Raw genomic sequence first — 18,696 nt, 5'->3', positions numbered from 1 at the left:
GATAAGAATGCGTTTACACCAGAGTCTTGTAATACGATTTTTATCCATGCTAAATGCACAATGAATTTTATCTCTAAGCTGTTGATTCTGTTTCAGTTTTTAGAGATGGGATTGGCCTGTGTTTTGACCACTCTTAAAAGTGTTGCTTAACAGATAGCTTTTACTACACATGTTTTTGACATCTAGTGGATTGTGAGGGCCACTGTGGTGGGGTATGTTCAGTGTATATTAAGGGATATAAACCTTAGCTGGATGCAGTATTGGTCTAGGATAGCTGCTGGCATCTGAGCATCCTAAATCCTTTGCTAAGGATAAAAACACCCCTTGAATGTACAAAAGATTGTTGTCCTGTTTATACTGGTCCTTTAATAATGCCTGGATTCTTGGAGTAGTGCAGTCTTTAATGTGTATTTTGTAAATCAAGCCTCACTTACATCAGGCTTCTTTGTTTCCTCTCCTTAGTTATCTGAGTTGTGTGTGTGTGCATGTCCAAAGCAGCTTGGCCAGGCTCTGTCAACTGTATGATCTAGTTAGCATTTTGTGGAAAATGGAAAATACAGTGTGGTATTCTATTGTACAACTCAGAGATAACTGTGTAGAACTGCTTTTTGAATAGTCTCTTTACATATTTTGGTATTTCGCTAATTTTGTCTTTCCAGAGGGAACAACCTTCCCAAGAGCCATGTTTTAGTAATGCATGGTCCATTTTGTCTGAGGAAGCAAGCTGGAAAGTTAGTTGACAGATGGATGAGACCATGTGGACTGCCTCTGTGTTATGAAAATGATCCTGACTGTTAAGTGTGACTGCTGGGCACAGAGGCTCAACTAATATTAGTAAGGGATTACAGAAATTGAGGACTCTGGCAAACTTGCTTGGCATCTAAGATTTGCAGGGGAGAGTGGGCTGGGGTGAGAAGTGGTTTCTTGGTTGCTACCCTGACAAGCAGCACATTGGATTCCACTGCAATATCTCCTGATAGTTGGCAGCTATTTGGTAACTAGTTGAACTCGCCAAGCCATGTGCTTGAACCTTCAGTTTGCTGTTACCCTTGAATGAAAAGTCCCTGTGACTTCCAAAACTTTGAATGAACTTTTTAAGAAATCTTGCACAGGCAGAAACAGAAGGCAGGTTTTCTGAGTGTGTTTTAGTCATCCATGCCAAGTGCTTCATTCAGTCAGGAATCTCTGCAAAGAAATGGGAAATCTTTACCAGCCGCTCAGCATCAGTGCCAGTACTTGTGTGTTTTGAAGTTATTGCTTAGCTGCTGTCACTGCTTAATCAGAAGTCTTTGCATTGTCCAAATTATTTGTGGTCTTCTTACTGAAATTAATTTCTTTTGTGTCTTACATGTATGTACATGATTGAAGCATTAATTTCCAGTGGAGCTTCTTCCAAGCAAGACAGTCACCTTTGTCCTTAGGATGCTGGGGTGAGATCTGGTAATGTCAGGTGAGCAGAGGTTGCTGCTGTGGCCATGAGCACCTGCTGCCATAGTGCTCCTATGTGGATAGGAGTTGTCCTGCCATCTGAGGAAGCCAATGTGGTCCCTTTGCAATGGAATGAAAATCAACAGTTAATGTAACTGGGGACAAGGCAAATGCAGGAGAAAAATGGCAAATTTGTTTCCAGCTGCTGGTGTGACTCTAGCTATTAATTTGTAAATTGTTTGTGCTTGGTTTGTGAAATACATGTTTTTTTGTCTTGGATTTTTAAAGCAGTGTCTGGAATTAGTTCTTAATCAGGGGGATCTTCTCCTTTCCTTGACACAAAGCACTATGGTCAGCCTGGCTCTGTGGGGTTGGTGTCAACTGTAGATACAGCAGTGGGTTGCTTGGAGCATGAGTCATGGTTAACCACCTGTGGGAGTTTTAATTCAGAAGAAGAATAGTTATAAAGCTGATATAAGACTAAAAAAAATGGTTGTTTTGTTAATAAATGGATGAATGCTTACTTTGTTTAGTTTCAGTATAATAAACCCCAAGATTTTTAAGCCCACAAAATACTGCTGTGTTATGTCCCTTCTGAAATGTCTCTTCACTTGTATTTGCTTTAAAAAGGCTGAAAATGGTTTTCAGACCCACAAAACCAATTTAAAATTCTGAGCTTGAAGAAAAACAAACCTTTGCCTGTCTGCACTTAATGAAGGGACACCATTGGCAGATGCTGAAGAAATATTTTTTCCATAGGAAATTGGATTTTCTGCATAAAACTTGTTAATGTTAATAAAGACAGGTCATTACTGGTTTCAAGTCATAAAGGCAAACTCCAAGAGATGTAGTGTGCTGGTAGTGCTTCTGTTGGTGATACTTTTGTAGGAAAGAAAAAACAAACAAAAAAAACAGAAAAGGAGAGGAATAAATCAGCTTCAGTTTAGCATGTCTACAAATGACTTCCTGCCATCATTTATGGCTCTTCTGATGGCTGATGGAGTTGCTTGTGTCTTAGGCATCGTAATTTACAGTTTTGCAGAAAGGTATGTTTAGATTTAAGCTGTGCAATAGTGTTACTAATGAGAAATATAGGAAATTTATAGCGCTTGGTGATTGATTGGATAAGTACCGAGACATTAATTGAAATCTGAGGACTCCCAGCTGTCTTTCAGTTAAAAGAAAAATATCTTTTTGGACAAGCAAAACTATTGCTTTGTAGTATTTTGGAAGTACTTCTCAGGTTTATGGAAAACATAGTTGGAAAGGTGTGAGACTGGCAGGTTTTGGGTTTTCTGTGTTTCCCATTGCTTGAGTAAGCAGTGTGTTTCCCCTAATGACCTGCTGATTAATTTGTACCTACAGCAGTACCACTTAGTTCCTTATCATACAATCTCAGCGCAGCTTCAGCTGTCCTCTCGTAGGGTTTTGCATTTTGGCCCCAGTTTGGTACAGGAACTTGACTGTAGTCAGTAGTTTCTGCTTCTCTTCCCTGCCCCTGTTTAGCAGAGAGGCACTCAGGCCTAACTGTTGTGTGACAAATTATCTGGATAAATACTTGACATTAATCTCCTCATTAATAATGCCGTTGAACGGGTCATCTCTAAAGAGATCATGCAGCTTTTTTCTGTGCTGTCATTCCATAAATGTACCATTCTTGCTGGAGCTTAGTCTTGTGAAAATGTCTAAATTTTCCCATTAAGTGCTTAAAAAGTCATAAAACTAAAGTCATTAGCCTTCACTCGTCAGATTTGTATCAAGAGAAATATTCTTCAGTGCAATAAATCTGATCAAGTGTTCGACATTTATATCATTTGAATTCATTCTCTGGAAATGGACCTTTGAAGGTAAATTGCATTAAGTAGGGCAGTTTAAATTTTTAATACAATCTTATTGTAACTGTTAGCAAATGATTAAAGTGCAAAGGGGGGCCTTACATATTTTGTGAGATTTATGTTTAATGCTATATGATGCTTCTACTCTAGTGGGTAACTGCTTTTATGACAGCTGAATGTGGATAAAACCCACAAAACCAATAAAGAATTTAGCTTCTAGTGCTAAGAGCAGATGACTCTGTACCTGCTATTGGACTTGTGGAGATAATTTTTTGGAATGGGGATTTATTTTACCTGGGAGTGAAGCAGCAGTCTGGGTAACAAAAAGCTTAACTGTTTCTCTAGTGGGAGTTAATGTGCCAGAGAGGTGGACTTGGATGGCTTGGTGGATAATATGCTTCTCAGCTCAGGTGTTTTATTTAATGTTACTTACATCCACCATGGTTTGTCTTGAAGAAGTTTTTTCTTTAAAGCACATGCAACTTAGGGTTCAGAACAAGTGATGTAGGTGTGCCTTTTTAATTTTGCTGTAGTGTTACTGTTGAGTATGCTTTGCATAATGTCTCTGTTTTTACATCCTGACTCAGCTTTATACATGAGATTGTTGCCTTCAGGTGCAGCTGCGTTCACTGTTGTAACAGTGAAGTTTGAGTGTCTTTGAAGTACCTGAAATTCTTCTATTTTGAAAAATTCCTTGAAGGAGGGGTAGTACCTTTGTGGTGTATATCTAGTCCTCAAGCCATCAAGTTGATTTTGTCCACAGATGCAGCACATCTTGAAGACGGAGCTACTGATATTTGAAGCCAACAATCAGGAGGCTGTAAATATTTTGTATGAGGCATGATACTTAATTTCTGTTTTCTTAGGAGAATATTCCCATCTTGAGGAATAATGTCCATATTTATTGTGAGGGAAGTTGCTTAAATGATAGCATGAACATAATGGTTTTGATCCCATGAATCAGGTTAAAATAGGCAGAACTGTAACAGGTTTTGCTGGTCCTCCAGACCTCTGACATGCCCAGATAGTTCTAATCAAAGCATGGATGACTCCTTTACATGTAAATCGTCTGCTGTGTAGTACTTGGCCTGCTGTACGACTGTGTCTGCCAGGTGTGCAGGGGGGGCAGGGAAGATCATAAATAGCTCACCATTAATTTTAATCCATCACTACAGAACTACAACATGCCTGCAGTTACATGGTTTTGCTAATCGATCTGCAGTGGTGCACTATCATGCTTGGATCAAGAAGTGACAGGGAAAGTGGAATGGTTGGGAAACAGGATAAAAATAACAGTTTAGGAGACAAAATGCTGAATTTGATTCTCCATATATGTTACTTCTCAGCCTATGTAAAGCTTGGTATTAAAAACGCTTAAACAAAAGAGAAACCAACTTCTGAACAGCAGAGCCACCTCTGTGGATTAATTCAAATAGATGCTGGTGGAAAATTGTGAGATTGTGAGAAGTGTAAGGAAGTTGTCACAGAAAACTGATGCTAAGTCTAGGGTGTTCATTGCTTAAGTAGTTAGTACCTGGATGTAACAAACCGTCTGTAAGGTTGGATATTTACTTGCTAGTCAAAATTAGTCTTCCACAGGAAGTTAACCATTAGCAGTAGAGCGTTGGAAAGGTGGCCTGTGTAGCTTGTGCTCAGAGTGCCCTTAAGCCACATTCTGTTTTTAATCCTATCTTCCAGCCACATTGTACTTGTCTTGCAGCTTCAGAGATTGGTGTGTGTCTGCCTTCTGCAAATTCAGGCTGCAAAAAGGGTCTATGTCAAAAGCTTGTGGGCCACCTTGTGATGGAGCAAAACCATTGATTGGATCACCCATGCCTGCAGTGGTCATTGACTCTACACCAAGCTTTTCATGCTCCATGAAGCGAGTGCTAAACCCTGCCCTTACTGCATGCAAACCTGTCTTGCTTGCAAACACTTCAGCATTTGAAGACAGGTAGTTTCTGTTGACAGCTTTCATTTTTTACTCTGCTGCACTGGGCATGTGGCCATTGTTTTAGGACCAGTTTGTGTGTGGTGTGTATGCATGGACTTGTGTGATATAAGCATGTAGTTGCACCTCTGCATTCACGGACATTGGGTCATTAGGAAACAATTTTAAGTCATTTGGCAACTAAAAATAATTAATTTTTGATTATGCTAATGAAGGGCCTGGTTTTGTTAACGATGTATACATTTCCTTCTTAGTTGCATTGATACAACTGTGTGAATGAGAGATGAGTTGAATGTGATCTAGTAAATGTGAATAAGTTTATATTGTATATCTGAGTCACGTTAACGTAACCAGAAGGTTTCTCTGATTTTGTTTCCTCGTCTGTTTGCTATCACAGAGCTTATTGGATATGCCAAAATCCTTAGAAAGTAGAAACATTGCCTACAAAAGCAGTGGTTTGATAGCATGCCCCACAAAGTAGCTTTTCTGTGAATCTCTGCTTTAAAATGGGAACGTGAAATTGCTTGCCAGGTGTTAAAATTCTTAAGCTTAGTATTGGTATTTGTTACTTAATTCTATGTTTTGACATGATTAATAAATAATCATATATTTTGACAGTTCTGAATTAGATGACATACAATAACAGTATCCTTATCATTCTTAAATGATGGTTAAAACCTCAGTTATTTATTAACATTTTACAAAACACGTGGATTTGACATTGTAATGAATCTGCTGGTTTCCATTTGTTGGTTTGTTTATTTCTTGTTTCAACTTTTTTTTAAACTTTGTATTTGTAGTTTTACATTTGTGGGGGGAAATAACAGGATATATACCTTGATTCCTTTGTAATGAAAAGATTAACAGACCTTCATGATTTAGTGGTTAGTTAAAACCAAGTGCAAAAATCTTTACCTGTGTATTTGACACATTGTTTGCTTTATGAATCCTCAAGCCGTATGCTTCTCCTTGCAATGCCATTTGAGCAGTGAAGAAAACACACATTCATTGCTTAAATTTCTTTAGATGTCAGATGCTTCCCAGATGGTCTGATTTATTGGAAGATTTGCTTCCCTAGTCTTTGGAGACAGTGATTTGCATCCAAGTTGGGAATAAGTGATACAAGTATTAATCACAGTTACCTGTGGAGAAGAAAAAAAAGTAATAAGAAAAAAAAAAAATGAAAAAAAAATGAAATATAGGTGTTGATTAGGGATACTTAATGCCAAATCTTTTTTATAACTGTGTCTGGTCAAACAAGAAGGGTTACTGTTTTGGGGAGACAGAGTATTTCAATGAAAGCATCATTAAAAACTAATGGTACCAGTACAATGTAAATTTAATTTACTTTAAGGAGAATGGTATTAAAATCTTTCAGAAACTTTAACACTGAACTAGTCCATTGTAGCCTAACTTGATTATTAGCTGTGGTGATTCTGAAACTGTGGTGATCAGTATAAAATTCAGGTGTTTGTACATCCATTTTCTATTAACGTGTATTATGAAATAGGCTAATCATTCTCTGGTTTATGTGACTACGCAGTACTTCAAAGTGTGTTTTAGTAAAGTAGTAAAAATAGTGGTATCACGTATGTATGTTATCAAGTTGTTTTAAGGAATAAAGATTTATTAACCAAACACTGTGTCCTCTAACATTTAATAATGCTTTTTTTGGGGGGGGGTGTCAGATTCTCTTCTAGCTGTGCAGGGTCACAGTTCAATACCTGCACACTTCAGTTTCTCACCCACACTGGTCATGCTGTAACATGAAATAGATGTTACCCAGGCAAGGACCACCGTAGCCTGTCAGAGCATGAAGTTCAGTGCAGAATGATAACTTGTCTCTAAGCATATGGCTTTACTGTTTCTGTAGGGAAAAAAAACAGCCTAAGAAATTTCTGGCTATATGTCATGCTTTATCTGTGCTCATACCAGCTGATTGTTGGACTGAATTTAAACTGGAACACTGAAAAGACCTGGGTGAAAAAGTTCTGAAGCTAATTTTCCTGCAAGAAGTGGCATCTGCCTACTGTGTGGCATAGTGGGTTTTGTGCATTTGCTTGCCTTGGCTTTAGATAAAAATATCATGTTAAATTGACTGCTAATAATGTTACATGGACAGATTAATCATTGTTGGGGAAAAAAATGAAAGAGCAAATAGTTATGAGAGTTTTGGTGTGGTGTGTTTTTTACATTGACATTAGAGGAGAAGTCCCTTTGCAGAGATGTTCCCTTCAGTGGGACAGGGAGGTTTGTGTTTATGGCAACTGCAGTTGCACTGATGTGCTGCTGTGTTTTGAAACCTGTAACTTTTCTTGCCTTCAACAGTAAGCTGGCCAATAATAAGCTGGCCTACAAATCCAGCATAGAGTTCCCCTAAGCACATTTGTGATTTCTTTTAGAAATCTGCATGTGTTGAAAATGTTGAATTTTCACTGGCAGCGTATTTAGGACACGTGCAAATGCATACTGACTTTTTTGCCCTCCCTCAAGAAATTGTTACATCCAAGGCCAAATACTTACAGGAGTCCAGCATGCACTTCTGTGTTACAGATGGCATGTGGTATGCCAAGTTCTTCTTTTTGAAAGGAAAAGTCTAAAAGTTTAGGCCTAAAATACGGATTGAATTTAAAGTAATAGGCATAATGGCCTTAATAGTGGATACTTACATTAATGCTTCCCATTCAAAAGCACTTGTGGTTACTGCTTGCTCTTGCAGTTATTACTGCTTTGCCTGTATATGTAGTTGTGGAATAAATTTATTTTTATTTAACACTTACTGCAAACATGGAATATTGAGCTAAAATGCAGCTGCTGTAAAAATGTAAGCTGCTATGTATCTTAACTTCCCACAGAGTGTCTTCCTTAGGCAGATCTCTTCACATGAAACAAGTAAATGGCCATCAGCAGGGCTATGGACAGAAGGAAATTACTTTTGTTCATCTGTTGAGCCACAATGTTGTTGATGCATCATTTATGCTTAGTTATGCTTCCAGTTTCCTGCTCCCTGGTAGGTTCTGAGTTTAGTGGGATTGTTTAGGAACCAGGACTTATGCAGGAATTAGTTAAAATGTATGTAATGGTATTTGTGATGTTCATATCATTGTCTGGAGATGCTGGCAGACATACTTTCTGCTGTATCAGTTTCTCTGTTCTGGTAACTGCAACTGGTGCTGTGTAATACTTTTTTAAAGGAAGGATTAGTCCATGGATGTGCTAATTACCAACAAGAATGAGGCAGCAACAAAAGAAGTTTGAAATGTCAAACATGTAAAAGAGCATGTTCTCTCCTAAACATTATTCAGACCAGCTTGTAGAGAGCCTGTGGCTACTATGTGAGACAGTCAGTGCTAGGATGTGCTTAAAGAACCGCAGCCTCAGGGTGATGCATCTTCCGACAAAGCCAGATACGCAGCGGAGGGAGGGAGGGGAGTGAGTGAGGAGGTTCACTTCAGAAGGGACACTGGCAGTGCCGCATTGGGCTGGGTGACGAAGCTCCTGCTTGCCCTCACACATGGTGTCTGAAGATGGATGGTGATGTTTCTGAAGCTTTCCCTTCCATGCAATTTTGAGCACAAAGAAATAGTTTGACCACAAAGAAGTATTTTGACCTTGTGCCTGTACATATCTTGATTTTCACATTTTTTATCATTTCAGGAGAGAACCAATTTCTTACATAAGTCTCATGATGAAACATCCATTTCCTTATACATAGTAATATCACTGTGTCCTTTGACTTTACAGTGGGAGTGTGCCCTTATCAAAAATGCAGTATGGTGCATATATTGCTTAGTCTTCCTTATAAATCATCATCTGATGGAGCAGCTTGTTTAGCACCAGTTGCAGTGCAGTTAATATTCCGTGCTTTCTGTAGGCAGAAATGTCTTGATGGCTTGTAAAAGCATCAATTTAGTCACTGTCACGAATGTTACTCCAACCCATGAGTTTGCAAAAAGAACTAAAATTTGTCATGGAATTTCAAAAAGCCAACATGCATTTCAAGAGGTCTGGTGCTCCGTGTTAGTAAGAGCATTTGGGTTTGGTTCCAAATTAATACTTCATCTTTTTCAGTTTGCTAATGGTTCATATGAGTTCAGTGGAGACTTTCTGCAGAGATGAAATGATTTTTTGTCATTGGAATTGATTTGTGAGTTTGGGGAGTGTTAAGACAAAAGGTAATCTCTGTGTAAACTCGCAGTTTTGGGGGATTTCTGTTTTCATTGGGTTTTCCTTTCAGCAGTTAAATAATATTTGTTTGTCCTTTCTGCTGTGTTTCAGTCAGCCACGAGCATTCTAACTTCAGCTGAAAGCTGTTTTCTGTCTGTCAATAAGTAGAAGAGAATGCACTGCACAATTCCTGCATTCCCATCTTGTGCACAAAGTGGCAGGTTTTAAGGAAACCCTGTTGTTTACATGTACTGGGACACACCATGGAGATAAATGGCCTTATACATGCTTTTTTAGGCACCAATTTTGATTTAAATTAGTGGCAATTGAGACACAACTCTTTGCATCTCCTAAATAAGCAGTACTTTTTCTTTTATCTTTTTCTTTTTTTTGTGTGCTAGTGATAACTGAGAAAAGAAGTATCATCAGATGTTAGAGGTATTGTATGCCTGGAGTCTTCTCTTGGATTATTTCCAGTGTTCCTTGGTAAAAAACAGCATAAAGGGTACAGTGGTGAGTCTGCTCACTGCCTTTGGGGAAAGAGAGCAGCGATCAGATTGTTGATACCTCTGGATGTTTTCCAGGACATGTCTTAAAACCAGGGAGAGATCAGATCTCAGGCCAGATGGTTTCTGCACATCAATTGTGCGAAGCAAAGGTACCTTTCTGTTTTCAGTTTTAAGAGGTGTGGAGCTAGATGAGGCAGCCTTACCTTGTATCTTGAACTTCTTGTAAGGAGTATTTTTCCCCCCAGGTCCCTGCCTTTCTTGTCCTTATACTTGAATGAAGCTGTGCTAATGAGATTTTAGAGACCCGGCTGCCCCCGCCAAAGCAGCCTCGCACTGCACAAGAAGTTGACATGTGAACAGCCCTTTGAACCAAGGAAAGACAACTCTGTCAGAGCAGTTACTCTGGCAACAGTGTTTCTAATGGTGATTAGCTCCCAAACGGAGCACAAAGAGGAGTGGGTTCATTATGGAGGTGCAGCTCTGGGTTTCGGGGAGAGGAAATGACCTGCTATTCCTCCTGTCAGTGAATTTAGTTCTCTCATAGTCAGCCCTATGCCATCGAGAGTAGAATTGGAGACCTTTGGCAAAAATTAGTGCACGGGTAAGGTGGTTTGGTTTGTTGTTTTGTTTTGTTTTTCTGTGTGCAAATGGAAATAGTGATGGCTTACATGCAGATACGCTGAGCTTCAGTGCAGAAAACTTGCTTTAGAGCTCAGGGAGTGCTAGAGCACTGAACTGTCTCCTTGCCCAGTGGTACAGTCCTTCCAATAAACAATCTGGGAACGGGGGCAGCTTACGAATGAGTAGTTTGCCTAACAAAAAGTAGCATTTGAGATGAAAGTGGCAGGGGGTGGGGAGGTTAATTTTGTTCTGGCAAGCTAGGTCAGGCATGGAAAAAGAGGCATTCAAGTCAAGAGCTTTCTCTCCAAACTTGGACATTTTATTCATCATGCAGACCAGGAATTTCACATGCTTTCAATTAACAAGACCTTAAAGCAAAATATAGCTTCTAGTCATTCTGGCTTGTGAAATTAAGTTTAATTGTGTAAGAAGTTAGCATCAGTCTTCCCCAAAGACCAAATATTTGCTAAGTATCAATTCTCCTGATTCATAATTCTAAATATCCTTGGCATATCCCTGTTTATCTGCAGAAGAGTTCTTGACTTGGCAAATAAATTTTGTGTAGCTTTTCATACTACAGGTAGATGGCTTGCAATAAAAACTGCTCTGAAATTGATAGCTTAATTGAGTATATAAAAGTAGAGAGAATGCCATTGATTTTTATTTTATTTTTTTTTTAGTAGTTGAATGCTTGTCACTATCTTGATTATTTTTTATATTTGCCACCTAGGTTAAGTCAGCATTCATCTGTTTTAGAAACCTGCCTTAGCAAGTATATTTAAATTAAATGCAGAAATGCTGAATCATCTTTGGGATGAGGTAAAACCTGGAAGCTACAGGGGGGAAAAAATACCTCTGCTTTCTTGAATTCTTTATAGAAGGTTTGTTTTGGTTGTATAGCATCTTCTGCACTGAGATTTCCGTTACAGGCAGTTTAGTAGTCTTAATCTGAACATTTTGACTCTAAATAATCTTAAATTGGTTGATGAAGTGCACTAGTTGGCTTTTATTAAGACCAAGATGATGTTTATGTATGACCACAGCTCCCGTCAGGCTTTTCAGTAGAGGTCCCACCTAGCCACCCAGCTGCCTGAACTGTAGTGGTGGTGGTGCTGTCTCTTGGGGGGTGGGGGAGGCAACTAGTCATACTTTTAGGTATTTTTTTATATGCTCTGACAAAGTTACTTGTAAATGTAACCTGAGTGTAGCTGTACTTGTGGAAACAAATGTACCTACTTGAATGTAGTTGTAGCTGTGGAAACAGAATGATAGATCAAGGATTTTTTTCTTGCCACCACGAATGTGTGATCACTTTGAATCCTAACAAAAGTGTTAACAACAGAAAGAGTTTTGGGCTGAACAAGCAATATAGAGTAGCTGTTCTCTGGATCTGATGTTAGTTCTTATAATTATGGTGTATTTCTCGCTTCCTACACAACCATTTCACTGTGGTTTTTTTCCCTCCCTAACTACTGTGTCTGAAGATGTCAGCAGCAGGAGTTAGCAGATCTATAGGGGTTTTCAGTGACAGCCATTTTAAGTTTTGTGTATTTCAGGGCTTTCTTCTCTGGAATAGAAGATGTAGAAAATGCGAATTTGCAGCAGCACTGCTGAGGAGATACGTGCTTGAACCCCTTTTATTGACTTCTGATGGGCAAGATTTAGGTTTCATCTCTTCTCTCAAGGTAGCTTTAGAAAGAGCACAGTAGGTCTTTTGACAGTCCAGCGATTGCCCCACAGATGATCAGTCACGTCTTTCATATGTCACAAACTTTGAAGGGTCAGGGTACTCCTTTAGGTACTTCTGAAGCTCCTGTCACCATCATATCCAAGGGCAAGTAGCCCTGAGCACTTGAATATTGAATGCTATCTAATTATGGAGTGATGGCTACATGACTGCAATGAAAGAAGCAAAAACTGGTGTCTCAAAGGAGAGCAGGTTACCTAATGAAGGGAAGGGGGAGGTAGGAGGAATTGTGGCTCTGGCAGGGGATATTGGACTTTTTGCTGAAATGGAGGGGGAATTGGGAAGGTTTGGCAGCTCAGAAGGGGATTTCCATTGGGGGGGCACATCATTTTTCTAACGGAGGGAAGAGCTAAGAAATTTGAAGCTAAGAATGGTCTGTTCTGGAATTTGTAGCACTATTTTAAGCCAGTAACTTTAGATCGTCTGCTATGATTCTACCATTTCTACAGTACACAGGATAGATTACCCTTTGTGCTGCTCTACGTAAAGTTTAGTTTCCAGCTGATAACTTTATGCTTTTTTTGCCTTTTAAATCTTACTTGGGTTTTAGTCTCTTCTTTTGTAGTAGTTAGCTAGAATTCAGGTTGTGTGTTTAAGTTCACAATTTCAGACTGCCTTGGGTTGTTTTCCCTTATGCCTTCCCAGACCAATAATTTGGCAAGACTGCATTGTGTATGTTAGTGTGATGCTGCAGACACACCTATAGTCACATTGAGGGAAAGAGGTAAATATTTTCCTTGACTAATTGCCTCTCCCATGTGAGAGTGGAAGATTTTGCTGAGAAAGTAGTTTTCATTCATGTGTGGTTTTAATTCAGTTTTGGTCTTAATTTAGATTTTTACCACATACGATGAAGACAAATCCATGTGCATGTTAAAATCTGACCTTCAGTTTGCTCTCTGCATTCACTAATGTGTTTTAAAATATTTTAATATATGGCTTTGCAGGCTCCAGATCAATAAACCAATGGGTCTGAAATGACAGAGTGCTGCGATATTCCTCTGTAATTTAAACATGATTAGCTGATGAAGGTTATGATCAATATGCCAGGCGAAGATAAATTAATTGATATCATCCTTTCAGGATGATAAGAGGCCTATTGGAGGTGGGATGTAACTAATGAAGCTGCTTCTTCATATATATGAGCCATTTTTTATACAATGTATTCTCACTAAATCATGGTTATGCCATCATTCATTTACATGAAAAACATAAGTCACAGACCAGTTTGTTATTAAAATTGCATTTCAGAAGTAATTGTATGCTTGCACTGCCAGACAATGCCTCTGCCTGTCTTACAATGCATTGAGGAAAAATAACCTTGGAATTTGCATAAATATCTTTTTATGTTTTCTGAACAAGACACATTGAATGCTGTTAACTTTCTGTGTGACTTTTTAAATGCATTTATAGAATGGCTTTAGCTGGAAGGGACTTCAAAAGCGCATCTAGTTCCAACCACCCTGCCGTGGACAGGGACACCTCCCACTAGATCATGTTGCTCAAAGCTTCATCCAGCCTGGTCTTAAACACTTCCAGGGGTGAGGCATCCACAAGTTCCTGGGCAACCCGTTATGGTGTCAGTAATTGTTGCCATTGTACCTCACTGACTGGTTTTGGTGGAGACTGTGCAAGTGACTGTGGGCTCCTTTTACACAAGTTTTGTGAAGTGCTTCACTTCATGCAAGGAAGCTAAATTTCATTAGTAGTATTTCTGCTTGGCCACTACACCTGCTCCTCTTTCTGAAGAATGAAATTTTGATTACTTTTTGATGTCACCCAAAAGATCAACAAATGCAGTGTAAAAGATTGTATTGTAAAGTGTTTACGACCTAAAAAGGGCTCTTTCTGAAAGTCTTAGCTGAACTGAAATTCCAGTGTATCACAGAACGAAGTTCTGAAACAGTTTGACTTTTTTAAATGGCAAAACTATAGAAGTTACTGCATTTCAGATCAGTGCTGTTTCCATTTTTTGTGTGCTGTGCATAGAGGTGTTAATGACTGATCCTTGTATCCATTTGATAAATGCTACTTTGCTTTACATGCTGAGGAAAATGTCTTAATAAATTGCAAAATAAAACTGGCATTTTCCCTGCTCTTGTAGTGCTGCTAAGTAATGAAAGCCAAAAATAAAAAGTCACAATACAGCTTCTTTCCATAATGAAGCTGAGCGGAATAAAATGTTTAACACTACTAATCCAGGTGTTCTATGTCAGGAGCCCTTTGCCAGTTTTATTAGTCTGATTATTGTTTCAAATGCTTTAAATTTGTTTCCCAAACCAACTGTCCTGATGCAGAGGCTGGTAAATGAGAAAAGTCCACATTATTTCGTGGCAGCAGATGCTGGTAAACTAAGCCTGCTTGGGCTGGGAGTGATGGCTTTCCTAATGAGCAGTCATTCCATGGTGTAGGACACCTTCCAGGATCATACCAGTAAATAGCACTGAGATGCACTTGAACCTGATTGTTAGTCAAGTGTTGCTCATACTTATCTTCTGTCTGCAAGGAGGACATCTCAAAGAATGAAATCAGTGTACTACCATGACCTTTGTCAGTGTGGTTTTACAAGGTTGCAGTAGACATGTTACAGCTATTTGCAACTTCTACACCTGCCGTCCTTCTGTTGGATGTTACTGATCCTCTGCAGCTCAACTGGTGGACTGAGTTCTGGGGCAATTTTATGCCAGAGCTGGAGTCTCACATGGAGCATATTGTGGAAAACCAGCATCTGTCATCTTAGCTGGGTATATTACTTTCAGTTTTTGGGGCAGGGTTTGGTAATAGAAAACTCTGGTTTGTAGAGTGTGCATTCTGTGTATTTATGATACACAGATATGATATTTTTTGTGGGCTGTACTGTAGCTAACGTTCCTGTTTCATTTTTTTTCTTTAGTTGCTCAGAAGATTGTTGCAACAAGGAAGAAACAGCAGCTCTCAATTGGCCCCTGCAAATCTCTGCCAAACTCTCCAAGCCACTCATCTGTGTGTTCTGCCCAGGTTTCTGCCGTACATATCAGCCAGGTACAGACTATAGCGAATGCTTGCTTGAAAAATGAGCTGGTAGTTGCTTTTCATCTAGTATATTTTATGCCAATGCTTCTTGCTGATTGGTAGATAGTTGGCATTTTTTAAGGTATTGGTGATCTGTAGTTTGAAAGGGTTTTTTTTTGCCCCCCCTGTTTTTTTGTTTTTTTTTCATTTGACTTTGTTTCCAGAAAACTGCTGCAGTAAAACAGTTTGGCTTTAAAGCCATCTTTGATCGTACTGATGTATGCCCAGCAGCCTGCTGCTCTGAATACACCAACTGTTTCCATAGCAGGATTTTCTGTACTGTGTTTTAAAATTGCCTCATTATGGTTTTGGCTATTTTTCTCGTTCAGTTTTGTGCTGAGCAGTAATAACTTATGTATCTCCCTGGTTAAAGTGCTAGTGCTCTACATTTTTGAGTACTGTGCGCATTTGTAATTTCCTGACTCTTTCATGACATACAGTGATTCATGTTGATATTGACTTACAGGTACTGTGTGTAGAGACCAAACAAAATACTACCTTAATGCATGACAGGAAAGTCTGCTGGCCTTGGTGGCATTTTGGAATCAATATGGTTAATACCAGAATTTTCTGACTTGCTTAGTTTTTACTGACATGTGTTAACACACTGTCCCATATTCTCCTTATGATGCTCTCCCTCTTTGTTTTCTAGTGCCAAGTGCCACTATACATTCACAGTTAGGATGTATATAAGCTCTGGCATTCAGATCCAAGACTTTTGGTGCCAGGCAGGTTGTGTTTCCACTGTGCTCTCTCACTCTTGGGAAATGGCTGCATGAGGCCATCGTTTTGACCCTTACCTTCTGTGACCAGACCTGTGGCCTGACTTCCACTACAGCAGTCTGAAATGTCTGACTGATATCCTGGTATGGTTTTCAACCTAAACTCAACAATGTACCAATAGTGTCTTCTAAGGTCGTGTTACACTCTTGAGCCACCTATGTGAGGTTTTGGTATATCTGTTGAACTTGTGTCCATGTGACAGTGTCTGCTTTTGAGGGGGGAAAAAACCAAAACCAAAACAAAACCCCACCCAAAAAACACCCAACACCAAAACCCCCCAAAAAATCCAACTTAGTGAAGAAGGGTTTTATCTTCATAGGAAAGGTTTTGATACCTTTTTTCCCTTTAATTTGACAAATTGCTGTGCTCTGAAAACACTTTGTTTAGATGCATACCAGAGGATGAAGGCTCTGGTTCTTCTGTGGTTATAGTGGCTGGTGGTCTTCTGTGCTCTAGTGCAAATTTTTGCCGTTGGGTTATCTCTGAAGATGAAGATGCCAGTTTGGACTTAAAGTTCTTTGCTGTGAGATGTTCTCTCTTGAGCTGAGTCTAGATACCATCCTCAGACTGTGACTCTTATTTCTGCTGATTATGCTAAAAGAAAATGCTGAAGACTCTGCAGGTGCTAAGATGCCTGAGTTTTCTGAAGACCCCTGCCACCTTCTGGTTAAGTGCAAGTTCCTTATATGGAACTTTCCTGTTGTATGTACCATTGGCCAGAGTTTCCTTAGCCTGTTCATTGCCACAAGCACCTGGAACTAACCTTCTGTGAAATGCTCTTCTTCTAAATCGTGTCCTCTAGGCAGTTGTGTATGTTCATACTTCTAGAATTATGCTGCTTGTAGGGGCTGAGACCTGTCCTGTTCAGTGGTGAAAGAGGAAGCATGGTGTCACAGGAATGTGGACAACAAATAGCACCAATACTGACCTTACTCTTGGATCCAAGAATAATCTAGTTTACTTGTTGATGCCTTTATGGTTTTTCAAGAGAGGAGAACAGATAATGCTTTGTACAGTCTGATCTTAGCCAGCTGCATCTCAGTGTTCTGTGTTGTCTCAAAGCAGTTGTAGTCACCCTTCTTGGTAAATAAAGAACATCAAATATCTAGTTTCTCAACAGTTTCCTACTCAAGTCTAGTTTGGAAGCAAACAAATACTAAATTCTAGATGAGCACTTCCTCTCTGTGGCAGATCTCTTGCCAGTGATAAGGACTGTTTGGGGGAAATCAAGTCAGAGTAGCTTTTGTGATAAGAATCCCTATGATCTCTCTCAATATAAATGAAAGTATGTGGTTTTTTCACTGCCTGTGCTAGCTGGCATAATTATCTAAAGGGGCAATTACAGCACCAGTCAGAGATGTCTGTCTTGAGACTGATGTCATGGCTAAAAGTATAGGTCATAAATCTATGTCATGTCTTATTGCCTTTGTGCTATGCTTGAAGGCAGTACAACCTTGTTTAAGGAAAGGAAGATGAATCCTTATCCTAGACTTAAAAGAACTTTGCAACTGCCTTTCCAAGTTTAAGATGATCTGGGGGAAGATGTACCATCTCTGATCTTGGCTGGAAGACTGGCTGATGTCTTGCCCTTTAGAGAATTTCTTTGGACGTAACAATATTTCAATGAAGATTTTCTCCATGAGTCAAAAATGTTACCATTACAGTGCCCTGCTACTTGCATTCTCCACAGGACTGAAGGCCTTCAGAAGTAGTGGCTACACACATCACTTCAGATAGAGTGAAATATTGTCCCTTCTCTGGTTGGATCTCTCTGGGTTCTAACTCTTGCAAACTCTCCAGATGACTCTGCAGTCAAAAGCTTATGCTTTAGAGAAAAGAAAACAAGGGGGGGAAAAAAAAAGTATCCCCTTACCTGATCTAGTCCTTAGCTTATCCTGGGGGAAACTGTAAGGCTTAATACCAACAAGTCCTTCTCCACCTGGTAGTTTCAGCTGTCAAATGATGGCAGGCTTGTTTGTGTGGTCAGATGCATATCTATACACTCATCCAGTAGTCCAAAGTGTTAAATGCCAAGGTAACATCCCCTTCCAGAAAATGCTCTCAGATATGTCTGCACTCCTGCACTTGCGTATTTGCAGAGACCTCTTTCACAGAATGAAATGCTTCCTAGTCCAGTGACAAAATCTACTTCTCTTTGCAGTAGCTGCTGCTTCTGTTTTCCTACTCTGACTTTTTGTTTCTAATGCATGTGTCAAAGTGAAGGTTTTATTTGGAAATCTTTGATAGCCAGAGTCAATAACCCTTGGTAGTTCACAGACATGTGTTGGCTTTCAGGGCGTCATGGAATGCATGCAAAGCATTTTATTCTCAAATCCAAGGATACCATTCATGATTTGTGATGGACACAACTATTATATACTCTGTCAACGAGAAGGGTGGTGCAATATTTCTGATATTCTGCTAAGAAACAATCTCTGATACATTGAGAAGTGCCTCAGTCAGCAGCTCATCTTCTGTTTTTTCTAAACACTTCAAGAGGTAGAGTGAGTTGTTTTGAGAGGAAGAAGAATTGTTTAGTGTATTGAAGGCCTCTTAAGGCCCCAGGGTATATCCAGATAGATTGTTTTACTTTGGCCATCAACA

At 39.4% G+C, this 18,696-nt stretch overlaps 1 protein-coding gene across 8 annotated transcripts in view; it reads left to right on the top strand.

Annotated features, from left to right (window-relative positions):
• The window catches only part of AGAP1 (ArfGAP with GTPase domain, ankyrin repeat and PH domain 1), a 389,866-nt gene that overhangs the window by 169,424 nt on the left and 201,746 nt on the right, over positions 1–18,696 (top strand). For all 8 annotated transcript variants that reach the window (XM_054172086.1, XM_054172080.1, XM_054172073.1 and 5 more), the window contains one exon: positions 15,152–15,279. In XM_054172086.1, coding sequence (XP_054028061.1) covers positions 15,152–15,279 — 128 coding nt within the window. The remainder of the gene's footprint in view (positions 1–15,151; positions 15,280–18,696) is intronic.

This window comes from Dryobates pubescens, chromosome 2 (genome assembly GCF_014839835.1).
Source record: "Dryobates pubescens isolate bDryPub1 chromosome 2, bDryPub1.pri, whole genome shotgun sequence".
Taxonomy (NCBI): Eukaryota; Metazoa; Chordata; class Aves; order Piciformes; family Picidae; genus Dryobates; species Dryobates pubescens.
The sequence above is the reverse complement of the archived record's forward strand: the minus strand, read 5'-3'. Positions and strand labels throughout refer to the sequence as shown.